Raw genomic sequence first — 16,036 nt, 5'->3', positions numbered from 1 at the left:
TTTGTCACTCTCTATTGACATTGTGCTTTATACATTGCTTCTCAATAAATATTGTGTTTGATCCTATAATTAAGTGCTCAGTTGTATTCTTTGTTTGTCTGAGAAAAGTTTACTGTATAAACATTAGAACAGTACATTAAGGTACACTATGTGATTATTTTTCTTTATCTAACATTTGGTAAATAAAATGCATGCATGATATATAGTTAATTATCAATACAACAAGCAAACTTTATAACAGGGGGTTAAAATGATAGTATTCCAAATGGTGGGTGAACTGTAGTGCCTTAGGCTATACCTTGTGCCTTGATATATCTATACTTTACTCCTTTTGTTTATATTGTTTTATAACAGGATGTGCGCTATTAATCAATCCATCTTTTATATTAAGACTGTCATTGGATCACCACTTACCCTTCATGGTGCACACAAATACAATAGTTTATATAGTCCATATTATATGTTAGTTTATAGAAATACCTAGACAGACAAAGCACTTGATACCTATTCATCCAGATGCCTGGTAGGTTTTTTAAGTATTCTGCCCAAACAGTTATGACATATTCTACTAAATAGTCCCAAATTCTCCTTAAATGCTCTTAAAATCACTGCACCTCAGAGTAAATATATATCACAGAAACCCAAAGTACTATAGTGATAGTTCATGAAGTGGTTAAAAACAATGGTATAATTGTGTTGTGAAGGAAACTGGTTATCAGAATCACACATTTGCACCTTACGTCAGGTTCCTTGATACGTTTAATACTAATTCCAAATCTGCTTTTATCATTAACATTGCTGATTCTACTCACTTATAAAAGCATACCTGGCTCCTTGACAGCAAACTGGTGGATAAGGTGGTCGAGTTGAAGTATGGGGTGTCATCATCATCTGCTATCTGCTCTGTTACTTTTTACCCCTCTCCTCCACCCTCACGCAGTCATTAGCTGATCCTGTACCCTGAGCTAATCTTAGTCAGCTCAAATCTGCACGAAGATGCGGGGAGAGCTAGCAGTGCAGAGAGGAGAGGAGATAATAATGATGATGATGACACCAGGGAAACTAGCGCTCAATCCAATTTGCTGTCAAGAAGACAGGAAAACTTTTAGCAGCTTTTAAAAGTAACAGTAACCAGTAATTACAGAAGCTGGTTAGGAAATAGTATTAAAAGTCTATGAGAACTTGTCATGGTAAAAACGTGTGATCCAGATGACAGGTTCCCTTTAGGCAATATTTTCCACCTACTGTACTTTGCAAGTAAGACTTTATTCTGCTATAAGGCTGCAAATGATGTATTTTATGCATGGATATATATCTTTTTAAGCTGAATCAAGAAGAAACGCTGTGCTCTTTTAGCCATATGTGTTCAAAACTGACATTCATTTCCGCCAAGATACAAGTCATATCTCCCCTTACGCGTTGTTTTGCATTGCCCTGATAAAATCATTAATACTTTTAAATCAGGACACTGGAAACAAAAGCACAAAATGTGCAGTATGTTTGAGTTATCCAGAAGGTTTGATCAAATACATTAGATGCACTTTTTGTAAAAAGAAAATTAACTTATGTTCATGTTTATCAATTGGTTCCACTTTAGTATTAAATATGCACTGTAATATATATATATATATATATATATATATATATATATATATATATATATATATAAGAATTAGCATATATATATATATATATATATATATGCCTTGCAGTGCTGGGGTCCTGGGTTCAAGTCCCACCCAGGTCAACATCTGCAAAGAGTTTGTATGTTCTCTCCGTGTTTTTGTGGATTTCCTCCGGGTCCTCTGGTTTCCACCCACACTCCAAAAGACATACTGGTTGTTTAGATTGTGAGCCCCATGGGAACAGGGACCAATTTGACATGCCTTGTGTAGCGCTGTATTAAGGTTTTCTTACAACATATACAAACACAGAGGGAAGTAAACTCAAAACCTTAACATGTTTGAGGTGGGAATATAAATACACAATATCATTTGTTAGCAGTCATTTCCCCTGCAGGAGTACAGACAGAGCACTGTCCAGCAACTTACAGTAAAGTTCTCGCAGCAGACAGAATCGTGTGGATTGTCTCCTAGGCATTCATATCTAACATCAATCCTCTCCGTGCTGTTCCTATTGTAATCAATGGGAGCTCTGCAGCAAAGACTTCATGCTGGCTAACAATACCCAGGGGACAGGGCACACGGATCTATCTGCAGCTGGAGCTTTTCAGTCTGGAGTGTAGAGCACAGGTGTCTGCTGTAACTAGCTGTCTGACAATCAATAAAGCGCTAAAAATTATGATAATTCTTTTTCTTATCATTATTTCTGCAATTTGCTTATTTTATTAAATAAAAAAAGTCACCTGTAAAATACAATATCTCATGAAATGTCATTTATTACTGTATATGATTAATAGGACAGCAGACACATCCCTGCACAGTAATAATGCTAATTATAATAATAATCTTTATTTGTATAGCGCCATCAAATTCCGCATCGCTTACAAATCAAACTAAAATCATCTTCATGACACCATCAACCACTTATAAAATGTTTGTAAAAAGACATGTTCTACAGAGCATATGTTGAATACTTGTATCTCCACCTTAATTATGCTTACAGTAAAGGTGTACTTTACAGTTGATTTGGAAAGATGTGGCAGTATTTGATTTTAATCAGATTTAAGTGTCACATCCTAATTTGAGCAATTGACACACAATTACAATGACAATGTTGTTTTCTTTCAGTATGTGTAAGGTTTGATTTGACTTCAATAGATAATTATGTGCGCGCTGATGGTAAAGAGTATTTGCTAAACCTGTTTTCATTGAACACTTCAAACACTGAATCAACATTTAACTGCGGCAATAAGGTGGAAGGCAATTATACTGTCATAAGTTGCTGCTGCAAACTGCAGCTCAACCACAGAGGCTTAAGAGAAAAAAATGTCTGATTGCTAATCACAATAATTGTGACTGGGATTCGTCATCACGGGGTATTCAAATGCAGTCTTAGGGGGTTAATTATAAATACCAAAAGAATGAACATTTTTATTGGCATTGTTGAATTTGGTTGCAATTGTAAATATAGTGTACATTTCTTTTCCAACAAAAAAGTTATTTACAAAATATCAAATAAACATTAAATATAAGGTTCTGGTCAGGTTGGCATTTACAGCTTGCATTTCTGTGCTTCACATCACCTAGTATGGATGGGTTGGCTAGGTTCCCCTTCATGGGATTATAGGTTGGATTTCATGGGTTGCCAGCTTCTGAACTTGTGATCCACACACTCAGCTGCCTTGCAGTATCCCTGTAAAGCTGGGTGGTTCATTCTGAAACTCTGTGTTAGTCTCAGTTGTGGGCAGGGCCCAGTGAGCCAGCTGCTTGGATAGTGTCCAGTAACCTGATAAATATCCAATTCTCAGTTCATCCATTTCTGGTTATACTTTCACCTGTGATTTGTAGTACTACTGTCTGTTTGTGTTCTGCTGGACCTGCAACCCTGAACAAGTACCTGAGCCTGAACCCAAGCCCGAACACTTAGCCTTGTAACCTGCCTGGTCCAGAACCCTTAACTTTAATCTCATATGGAACCCCAACCCTGTATCTGAACTATTATTCCCTTTGCTCCACTCAAGACCATGCAGTCCCAATCCTGAGCTGTGCTCTGAACCCTGTTTTGGAACCTGTATCCAGATTGTATGCCTTTTTCCCAATACTCTTGACTGTATGCTAATGCTCATGAATAAATAATATTGAAAAAATTGCCCCGTAAAAACACAAGAAAAATGAAAGGGTGTTTTGAATTAATTTATTGATGACCTGTTCTAGGTAATTGTTAAACATTCAGCACCTCCATTGAAACAGAAAACATTATTGTTATTTTGTACAGTCAACACAGCTAAGCTCTGAAATGAGTGCACAGTGATCTGCAATGACCTGATCTGATCACTACACAGAGCAGGGGCGTTGCTAGGGTCGTAAAATATTCGGGGCACGGGCCCAAATGCATATATGTTGAATTCTCAGTAGTGTCAACTCCTCTACATACCCTACGCCCATGTGTGCTTGTGCTACAAACAACAGTGCATATCATTTACAGCTACAGAAAGCACAGGAGATGTACAGATCTCCCTATTACATCTAGTGATATTGGGGTCATTGTGGCCATCACACTAAAACACTCAACGTTGGGATCTACATCTATCTCAAAAGTGGGGGGCATCTGACCCCATTCACACAGATGGGCAGAATGCAGAGTTTTACATGCATACGTGGTCACTTTCTACTCGAGTCTATGGGAGCTATGAAAAAAGCAGAGCAAACTGACTTTTCATTTGGCCTGGCCACACAAAAGATGTCATCAGATCCCTGTTTTAGAAATGGCCCTGAGAGATCTGCACCTGTCATGTATTTATGACATATCCTGTGGATATGCTCCCCACCTTATAATGCTCCTCAATGAAACATCTACACTTGCCACCTAAATGTGGCCCACTTCCTAATAAAGCAGAACTGTAAGAAACCAACCACTAGTTATACCCATACTAAATAATGTTCTCACTAAAAAATGCTGGCGCACTAAAGTCCCCTCAATGTGCCCCCTTCCCTTCCCATTCACACAGAATAATACCCCCACATTCACTAATGCTCACAGTGAATAATGGTATTTCAAAATGTTGCACCAAAGCAACAAAAAAAAGGTCCTTTGGCCAATAAAAATTAATATATATATATATATATATATATTTTTTTTTTTTTTTTTTTAATGTGTGTGTGATAATATGTGTGTATATTTATATGTCTGTATGATCATGTAAGATCATGTATTTGTTTAGAGTAACAGAGCAGCTGATGTATTTGTATATACCGTGTTTCCCCGATAGTAAGACACTTTCGATAGTAAGACGTAGTGGGTGTTTTAGTGGGGTAGGCTAATGTAAGACGTACCCCGAAAGTAAGACATAGTTAGAGCTGACGGGAGCCGGGTGCTGCAGCCTCTTTATGTCACTGCTGTAGCTCCTGCCGGATAGAAGATTATGTGACCGGAGCTCAGCTACTCCGTGCTGGCTCCGATCACATGAGGAGAGAGGAGACAGCACTACACACTTTGGACTCTGCAGCATGGAGCGAGGGAGAAGCTTCCTGCTGTGTGCTGCTGCCGTCTGTGTTACTGGAGCAGCTCCTCCCCCTCCTGTGTAGCTGCTAAACCCTGCAACATCAGTCGGACCTGGGGGAGGAGCAGGGGAGCACATGTCAGCCTGGACCAGCCGCTACTTAGCCCTGCAGTCAGTGACACTGAAAAGTATGTATGTTATGTGTAGTGTGTATGTAGGTGTGATGTCTGATCTATATGTGAACATTGTGTGCATGTTTATTTAAATGTATAATGTATGAATGTAGTGTGTGTCAGTGTGTTTGCTTGCACAGTTCTATGGTTTGTGTTAAAACACCCCCCCCCCCTCTGCACTGTATAATGCCCCTACTCACAATGTATAACCTCCCACACTGTATAATGCCCCCCTCCTCACACTGTATAACCTCCCACTCTGTATAATGCCCCCCCTACACTGTATAACCTCCCACACTGTATAATGCCCTCCCTTACACTGTATAACCTCCCACACTGTATAATGTCCCCCCTACACTGTACAACCTCCCACACTGTATAATGCCCTCCCTTACACTGTATAACCTCCCACACTGTATAATGTCCCCCCTACACTGTACAACCTCCCACACTGTATAATGCCCCCCCTTACACTGTATAACCTCCCACACTGTATAATGCCCCCCCTACACTGTATAACCTCCCACACTGTATAATGCCCTCCCTTACACTGTATAACCTCTTACACTGTATAACCTCCCACACTGTATAATGCCCCCCCTTAGGCTGCATTCACACGACCGCAAGGGGGACGTATATACGGCCGACGTATATACGGCCGATATACGTCCCCCATAGACGGCAATGGGCGCGCGGCGCCCTACGGGAGCGGTACGGACATGTCCTATTTTTTCAGGGCATACGGCACTGTGCACCATATATCCCTATGGAGAGGGGCGGGGGTGAGCAGCGCTCTCCCCCTCCTCCTCTCCCCGCACGCTGCCATGTGCCCGCCGTGCTATGGTACAGCGGGCACCGGTCGTGTGAATCCAGCCTTAAACTGTATAACCTCCCACACTGTATAATGCCCCCCCCTTACACTGTATAACCTACCACACTGTATAATGCCCCCCCTTAAACTGTATAACCTCCCACACTGTATAATGCCCCCCCTTACACTGTATAACCTACCACACTGTATAATGCCCCCCCCTTACACTGTATAACCTACCACACTGTATAATGCCCCCCCCTTACACTGTATAACCTACCACACTGTATAATGCCCCCCCATCACACTGTATAACCTACCACACTGTATAATGCCCCCCCCCCCTCACACTGTATAACCACCCATTACACTGTATAATTCTTGGCACTTGCTTTTATAAAACTGTTTGGTGGTGAATACCATACTGTGGGACTTTTGGGGGTAAAAAGAATGTAAGAAACTGTCTTACTTTCGGGGAAACACGGTAGGACATTATTATTTACAGTTGTATGGAATGGTATGTATATGTTTCCAACAGTAAATATTATATTTAACAGAAACATGTAGGAAGGAGCTTCCTGTACATGTATCCCCATGTGGAATGGAAGAAGAATGGAGGAGCATTCAGTTCACCTTCCATTTATAGTTTCCAATTTCTCTCCTAAAACAGAAGAGCATAACAGAAAAAGTGCTGTTGTGAACATTTCATAGTGTTCTCTCATTATTTAAAGTAAAAAAATAATGCTGCATCCCATTTTTTCCTGTTATACGTAACAGAAGAATGGCAGAAGGAAGCCCCATACAATGTAATACAATGTGGAATGTGGACCTTCTAGGCAGTTTGTTATTCTCTTTTATAGAAAAAGAAGGTAACGGAAACTATTAGTCGTGTTGTCATCTGACACTTAATGACTGGACAGGATCTGACATCTATGAGAACAAGGTCTATCTACACTGGCCTAAAGATAGACATTTTACAGCATTTATAATGGTGAAATGTGTGATAAATCCACAGCGGAGGCAACTGGCAGCTGAAATGTGTATTGTAATGTTCTACAGCAGCTAAGGTGTGTCTTATGAGCTTATAGCAGCTGATGATTTTATTGTGATGTTCTGCAGCAACTGAGGAGTGTATTATGAGGTTATGTGTGTATAATGATGTTCTGCAGCAGATGAAGTTTATACTATGAGCCTATGAGGCTCTGCAGCATCTGAGGAGTGTATCTGGGTTTGAAGCAGATGATGTGTATATTATTAGGATCTGCAGCAACTACCAAACTAAAATTTGATGTGGAGGGGGGAGGGGTTGTTGCAAATTTTGAGATTGAGCATGGGAAACTAATGTGCCAGGGGAAGGGAGGGGGGGGGGGGGTCAGAAATATTTAGTGGAAGATTCCCGATTCTTTGGAATCAATACTTGTAACCTCATTTATTGAAAGATATTTTCAATCTTACTCATTTAATCATCTGAACCTGGTTTTAAGCTAAACCATTCAACAGAAACTTTGCCAACTAATGACAAACCTGTGCTAATTCTTGTCGATCTCTGCTACATTGCCATTCTCACATCTTACAGTAATTTTTGCATGCCCAAAGCCAGCAGGACTGCCTAGGGCTCAGATGACCCACAGCCCCTGGTGGAAAACAGAACATTTTACAGGGTAAGTATAATACTGGTGGCCCTATTTGCGTCTTAAATTACCTTGCTAAAGCCTACCTTTTAACTCATGGTTTGGATACAGCAAGTCATTGGTGGAAGTGAGTTGTTGCAGTGGGGTTCCAGAGTTTCATATTAACCTTGTTCTGATATTGATGACCTATTTCATATTGATGAATCAATATCAATAACCTGGAAACCCATACTTTTGTTTCCATTGAATTCCATGACTTGTGTGTTATCAAGATCCAGTGTGTTTAATTTAATTAAATACAAATAGATAACGGATTACATCATGTAAAAAAAGTTCTCTATGAGACAACACAGAAGATAGTGACTAATTCCAAAAGCTAATTCCCTCAAATCATATTACCGCATCAAACCATTTTACAATCCTACCATTTCACAATCCTAAATCTTTTAACTCCATCTTCGTCCCTTAAAACATCTTAACATATAAACCCTAAAATATTAAGCCTTAGTAATTAGTAGCTAGTAGTTGTGACATAAATAGAAATATCTAAACTTCTGTGGCGGGGAAACAAGGTGAGAAGATGTCATTGTGGTCTGTGGAAAACTACAGATATTAAGAATATACAGTATTTAGTATATACATTACTTTTCTATTAACTGGTGGTATAGGTAGGCTAAGCAGAAGAAGAAGGTTTTATATTGTCATCACTGAAGAAATGAGAGGGTGGGGTCATTTCTGCAATGAATGTCATGTCATTTATACAATGGTGACCACAGTGCTGAGATCAGACCAGAAGAAGTTCTAAGTGAGTGCAGTTAGGGTTGTTATAGAACATAATACTCTGGACCAGATCCAACAGAAAAAAAATAAGAAGAAAAATATGTAAATCATCTGTATCAATGATCCATTTCTTATCTTATCTTCTGAATACTAATGCAAAATTCTGAACAGTCATCTGAAACTGGCCTAATGTTTGAGGAGTAGACTATATTTTTCTGTAGTGTTATTTAATACAAAAGTACAAGATTTTTGGTTCAGATCCAACTAGTAATTCAAGTAAGCTATCTTGTACTCAATAAACAAGGGCATCCAACAACTAGTTGACTACAATCTCCATTAGTAAAGCTTCTTTTTGCATTTAATTTGTTCTGTAAATATATTAACATATCTTAAAAAAGACCCCTTTAAGTAAGACCACCCTACATGATAAAAAAGACCCCTTTAAGTAAGACCACCCTACATGACATTCCAACCTGTAATAGGATATAATGGTTGAATCACTCCCATTTTGGGGGATAAAGTATATAATGATAATATTTACAAGGACTTCTACTGTACACCAATTTCAATATGTTTATTTTTACAACGTAATCCTTTTAGTTAGGTAACACAGCCTTAATCTAAAGTGACATGAAACAGTCAATTCCATACATTTAATAAAACCCATCACTGGAGCATGTATAATCTCTTATTCAACCCTAGGAAAACTTGGCAGGATTGATGAGTTATTAATCTAAGAGTGTCTAGCGCCTTCATATAAAGACATGAAAGCTTAACCTTCCTATTATTATCTGAACTGTCCCCATATTTCGATTATGCGTGGAAACTATTTTGCTAGATACAGGGGTTTTGATGAGTAAGTGCTTTGAGTTAATTGTGGATACATTTTTAAAAATCCCTATTTTTATACCTGACAAATTTCAGGCAATGCTAAAGCTGGAGTGATTAATTTCATACAGGCAGTCACACAGTGTACAACATAATGTAGACATTTATCAATGGGTTATCACACACACATGCCAAGAAATGTAAATTAGTGGAGTACATTAGCAAAAATGGGTCTAAAAAAAATGCTATGCTTTTTTAAATACAGTTTGCGTGTAACACACCTATTTTAAAGGGAACCTTTCACCATATGAATTTAATTTATGCTATAAATACATTACATTATTTCATTTTTGTTTCATTGACTGTTCGTTATGCAGTATGTGTTTCGATTTTTTCAATCTTTTTGCTACCAGTATAATCTTAACAGTCTTTTGAAATCAAGTGAATCAACCACATTTTTCAATATGTCTCATCAGTGGAAGGTGCCTCTTTGACATAATGATCAGATCACTGGTACTCCAAACATGAACTCAGTATTCATTTCTGCATATCTTGGCGAAACATGAGGTTAAACGATGAATACTGTTACTATATCTAGTTAAATATAGGGATACTGTAGGTATTACTGATAGTGCTTGATTCCCAATGTCCAGAACTTTGGGAATGAATATCAATCAGCATAAAGGGGGAGTGTTATCAGGGCTTCTATGCCAGTTTTCGTGTAGCAGTTAACTATCTAAAAATACTCCAGGAATAAGTATAATTATTAAACAAATGGGTCCTTAAAATAGAAGCTAAAATGTTGTTCTCTCCTCCTTATGTATGAGGGGCATAAGTTGACAGGCAGCTAAGCTCCCCACTGTCCAATCCAACTTTTATTGTAGGATAGGGTGAAACTGGGAACAGAAAGTATGGCATCCAGGCATGTAGTAATACACTATAATACAAAGTGTGCAAACACATACATGTGCATGAAAGGTACATATCATACAACAATGAGGATGAATATCCATCAATACAAGTACATGTGCAGTCTTATATATGACCAGAATGGAGCTATGGGTTGTAAATAGGAGATGGGGACAGGCTAACAGAATAATATACATTAACATATAAACTACAGGTCTGGATGGAAAATAAAAACAATAAAAAGCTACTGTAGGCTAGTGGATGGAGGATGGCTGAACTTGCTACCACCTCCTCTCAGGTTCTTCAGAAAATGGCTCCTGTATAGCTGAATGATGATGTCAGCAGGTCAAGGGGTGAAAACTACAGTGGTTCCCAAGGAACAAAATTGGTATTTTATAGAAACACATTATGAACAATTAAGGCCACTAGATGGTGCTGTAACAATTATCAGTTAATACATATTAAATTAACATTACAAATTGCTAAAGACATGACAAATATAATTAGTTGTTATTTAAAATTTTGCTCCCCTAAGCAGAAAAATGATGTTGACATATACTGTAATGAGGAAATAAAATGCTACTGGCCCTTTAATCAGTTTCCTATTTGCAGAGCAGACACAGGATAGAAGATGGCCACTGGCCGGATGTCCACCTCACGTGTTCTGCACCAGCCTGGGAAGGTTATGTGATCACCACTAAGTTTGACTGTAGTCAGTTAGTTGCAATCATTAATATGGTAACAAAGCAGGAGAGAGGAGGAGTTACTGAGAACTAAAGGATCATGGGACTTGTAGTTTCCAGTGGCGGCTACCTTGGTGATAACTCTGCATACTTTAGAGGGGCCAAAACATTTGAATCATAAAATCAAACTATTTAAGACCCATTTTGTGACTAATGACATTGAGTTTTGATATATTTACTTATTTGTAGCATCATGGATTTTCATTTTCTGAGAATACCCCTTTAATTACTTGTGCACTGCAAGAAATTGTTATTATTGTGACAACTATGCTACCTCCACGCCATGATGTATCCGCCGTGGTGGTGGGGGTCAAGGCTTTAGCATTAGCCAGCACATGTAACCCCGGCATATGATACATATTGCCCATAGTATTTATATTTGAATCTAGAAAATAAACAGTTTTCTTCTTTCAGTCATATCTTGTCATAGAGGAAATATAAGGGTTTTTTTTAATCAAGAAGAACACTTGAGTTTTGAAGAAGGGAGAGAGGATGAAGCCTGTGTTTTAACCAATACTGTCATTTCTTGGCATTGAACATTTTATGAAAATGATAGGCATTTCCTGTAGCATCCTCCCACATCAAGAACCAAGCGAAAATAGGATTGAGAGAGTGCACCATCCTACACATACCAGATGTCAACTAATGATATTCTTAGAGAAATTACATAATGATTCCTACCTCTTATCTTTCAATCTCTCTCTTTTAGAATGTGACATAGTGTAAGTCAAGGTGATACGGCAATATTATACTGTTACACAATTAACAGATAATCATTCTTATATTTTATTGTTTTATATGAATCCTCAGAAATTAAGTATACACCAGTCATCTATAGTGTTTACTTCAGGCCATTGCTGATAAAGGCTGTTCTAATTATTTTGCATATGACTTTATCAATCTCTTGAGAAATTTGCCCCACTTTTCTTAACTATATTTCTCTAATTAATTAATGTTTACATATATTGATTTATGCATTTATCTTTTAAAGAAACATCACAGCATTAAGGCCTGTTCACATCTACATTTAGGGTTCCATTTAGTATTTTTTTTTGGAAATACCAGATAACAGTTAAGGGATATCTTTAACAGATCCATTCAAAACACAGATACCTAGCTTTCCCTTAGTGTCACTTTGTTTCTGTTTGTCATAATTTTATAGCCTTCCATTAAAAAAAAAATCCTGCTCTTTGGCTACTGGAGGTCACGTTGAAACACTGGAATTTAAAATCAGAGCTTGTGTCATGTAAAATAATAGTTGGCTTAGCTGATGGTACAAACTGATGCAGATAAAGACCAATATCATCCATAGAGAGCAATGTTAAAATAGGTTGTAAAGGAGTCTTCAATTAGGGCAAGAAGCCGAGGGAATGGAGATGGAGGGATGAGCACTCCCAACTCCTTATGGTTACGATCTGCCCTATTCATTGTGACTTATTTCAGTGAGACACTGTGGGGAACATTTACATAAAGAGTCGGTTTAGGAAAGAAGATAAGTATTTAATATTTTGGAGCTGTGCAAATACATTTCTGGCGCCAAGACCATTATCTGTCCCTGGGACCAAAACAGCAGCAAACATCCTAATGTGAGCGCAATAGTACGGTTTTGTGTCCCTGCTAGACCTAATTTCTTTTGGTCTACTTTCTGCCAGTTTACAGCGCCCAAAAATGGCTGCGACACATATTAATTGTCTGAGTTTCCACTCTGCCAAAGCCATGCCCTTTTTCGGATAAGAGTCGGAGCAGGCGGAAAAAGTCAAAAGCCAGCTAATAAATAGGTTGGAGAGCAGAACATGCGGTGAGAGCTCCACAAAACTGGCGGAAATGCCATAGTAAATGTCCCCCAGTGTGATCATTACACCATGACCATGCCCAATAGTTCTCTATGGAGGTGTGAGAAAGCAACAATTTGTGCATCCAGTCCATGGCTTCTACATAGTCATTTGCATGAGACCTTACTGTAAAATGATGGTCTTTAAATTATTTGGAAATGGCTTGTAGCAATTTTCAAATTGATGGCCAGCTACAATCCTTTGGGATGTTTTTTCTCTATGACATTGTTGTAACACACACCTGGCCTTCTTCCATATCCGGCACTCACTGGGCTTGTAATAAAATCTTTATTTTAAATGGTTAAACAGGAACACACCTGGCCTGCACCAGACCAGAAAACTACCAGATGGTCACACTTGGTGGTGATTACTTAATCAAGAAAATGTAATTAGCAGCACCTGCCTGCCACACACCATGTTAATTCCTATGGGAGACATAAATGTGTATTTCATTTTGAGAACTCTTTAGCACTGCTTCTACATTTTTGAAATATTTAGCATGTTGCTTTTACACCTGAGATTGCATTTGAGATGAATTTAAGACTTTCAGGGCCTTATATCTAAATTTATGAATTTCAAAAATGGTGTGCTGGATTTTTCTATTGGCTCTATAAATCTATATACTTTTTTTGAAAGAAAAAACAAGAAACCTTTACAGCACACTACGGTACATGTGTAGCTTACTATTTGTGTTGCTTTCTGTTAGCTTACTGGGTAGTACAGTGGCCAAACTACACAGATAGCAAATGCTAAATGATTCTAAACTTGTAATTCTAATCTGCATCAAGTAATTTGTATATTGGATTTCTCACAAGTCAGCAAGATTCAGAGACAAATATTTTAGCAAATAAAATATTTGCTATACTTTAGATTAGTGAGACAAGTTTTGTCATTGTTATTTCTAATAATGCTTATTTATTTGAGTGTAATTTGTGAATTGAAGTTGACATGGTAGATAATCTACAAGAGTGAGTCAACAGGCAGTTTGATTAACAACATAACTATTTACATTTTGAGATAGCAGATGTTCCATTGTGTCATTACCAGATGTTGTAAAACTATGATAAATCTCAGCCAGAAGATGCTGTCTCAGAATCACTGTATTATAAAAGGAAATACTCTCTTGTATAAATAATAAATATGTTGTCATATCTTTAATCTGACACATTATTGTATTTGTAATATCAATGTCCATTTTATGACTTTATCTGGAGAAGGGTCATCAAAAGAAAGCCTTCAAATAAAGTTTTTTGCTGCACCTCCCTAACATTGGGAGGTGAGTGCCACTTACCCCACCAATGTCCATCACAATTCAAAAATGGGAAGGAATAGAAGCTGTCATATCTTTTGTAGTATTGGCCGTCAAGTTCCCGGAAGGCTGATGCACAGTGCATTTACTGTGCTGTGAATGTGTCCAATAGAAAGGAATTGAGCCTTGAAGTAGCTTCTGGAGCTTTTGGAGCTAGCTCATTGCCAAAGCAAACCTGGCCTTAATGTGACTTAATATTATTCTTAAAAGGGTGTAAGCAGCTCCAAGTAATATTATTATTGGCAATAAAAAATATCAGTAGTTTCCTGCAGGAAGCATTGTTTGTCTTTCTCTCTACATAGCAGCAAACTGTGTTGGCCTCTTACAAAATAATTATGTATAATTTCCATAATACTTTTGTATTTTTTTACTCAAATTTTTTTATTACAATTTTCTTTATGGAAATGCCATATTTTCCTTACCTAACATTGTGCTTTTTACTTTTACTTATCTGTGATCTGCTCATATGAATGAGTATTTATTGCACCCACTCCATTTTAGGGTTCTTTAGAGTACATGAAAAGGTCTAGCATGGTCAATTAAAAAACAGTCTTTTCCAGAAAATAACATGGAAATATTAATGGCTGATAATCAAGGTAAACATCTAAGAATATGTCATCTTATATACAATCTTATCTTGGATGGAACATCAGTTCAATATTGTATTTTGGATAAATTTCTTCTGTTTAATGGAATAGATTGGGATTACAATGTAACATTAAATTATTTTGTTAACTTTTTATTAATACTCGAACATGAGCATGATGGCCTGTGTCATTAATCTCAAAGAAAGCAGTTCCTGTTGTTCTTGCCAAATGTTGGTAATTAAAGGAATTTCTCTGCATAGTGAATGAATCACTTTGCTCATGAATATTCACCAGCCTGAATGTTATGGGCACATTCTGCATATACTTTATTGTATCCTGTTCTTAAATATTCAATAAACAGACTAAGGATCTGTGATTTGTATGATACAAATCCCCTAAATAAACTTCAAGAATAAAAAAGTAAACGCAAAAAATAGCAATAAGTTTTTTTTATATTTTTAAATTTATTAAATAATATTTTACTGTTTAACCAAGATTTCTTATACTGAAGTTTATGAAAATTTGTTATTCTTAAGAATATACTTAAATACTATTATACATGACTAAAGAACACAAGAACACTATCAGAGTATGTTTATTTAGTACATGTCAATTTATATTTTTTATGCGTCTCTTAATATATGTGGATACAGCAAAAATAGAAAAATAAAAATATATCTCCCCTATAAAGTTTAAAAAATATCAATGTATAATATTTATGAACTATGTAATACTTTTAAGTAATTGAGAAGTATTTTGAGGCATAACTGAAATACTGGGGGTTATTTATCACTAGGCAGGCTCTGTGGGACAGTTCTATGACTGCCTTTGGATCAGCACTTATTCACTACTTCATGTCTGCAACTTTTTTCTGCAAAAAGTTACAAAATGCATAAAAGTTGCAGGGCATATAATAGCAGGGGACTAACATATCCATGCAAAAAAAATTTTTAAAGTTGAAAGTCCTAAATCTAGGTTTGCAAGGTTTGCACAAGCACTGGTTCTACGGTAATGCCACTGTATTGCGGTGGAAAAACCCTGTGCAACTTTTAAGCAATAAATATTGAGAAATAAATAATGAAAGTTTAGATATTTTTACTTTACCAATAGAGATGAGCGAGCACTAAAATGCTTGGGTGCTCGTTATTCGAGACAAACTTTTCCTGATGCTCGAGTGCTCGTCTCGAATAACGAGCCCCATTGAAGTCAATGGGAGACTCGAGCATTTTTCAAAGGGACCATGGTTCGGGAATAAAATGTGTTAATTAATTGAAAAAGAATGTCTTCTGATAAGTTAGCAGATGTATGCAA

The 16,036-nt window shown here is 37.3% G+C and overlaps 1 protein-coding gene across 3 annotated transcripts in view; it reads right to left on the bottom strand.

The window, feature by feature from the left end:
* CSMD1 (CUB and Sushi multiple domains 1) overlaps positions 1-16,036 on the bottom strand; it is a 1,135,715-nt gene that overhangs the window by 766,038 nt on the left and 353,641 nt on the right. The window contains exon 1 of one of the 3 annotated variants that reach the window (XM_072142318.1): positions 2,052-2,164. The exons of the other annotated variants lie outside the window; for them this stretch is intronic. Coding sequence (XP_071998419.1) covers positions 2,052-2,100 — 49 coding nt within the window. The 5' untranslated portion in view covers positions 2,101-2,164. Of the gene's footprint in view, positions 1-2,051; positions 2,165-16,036 lie in introns of those variants that run through there. 3 annotated transcript variants of the gene reach the window in all.

This window comes from Engystomops pustulosus, chromosome 3 (genome assembly GCF_040894005.1).
Source record: "Engystomops pustulosus chromosome 3, aEngPut4.maternal, whole genome shotgun sequence".
Classification (NCBI taxonomy): domain Eukaryota; kingdom Metazoa; phylum Chordata; class Amphibia; order Anura; family Leptodactylidae; genus Engystomops; species Engystomops pustulosus.
This window is presented reverse-complemented; position numbering and strand designations above follow the sequence as displayed.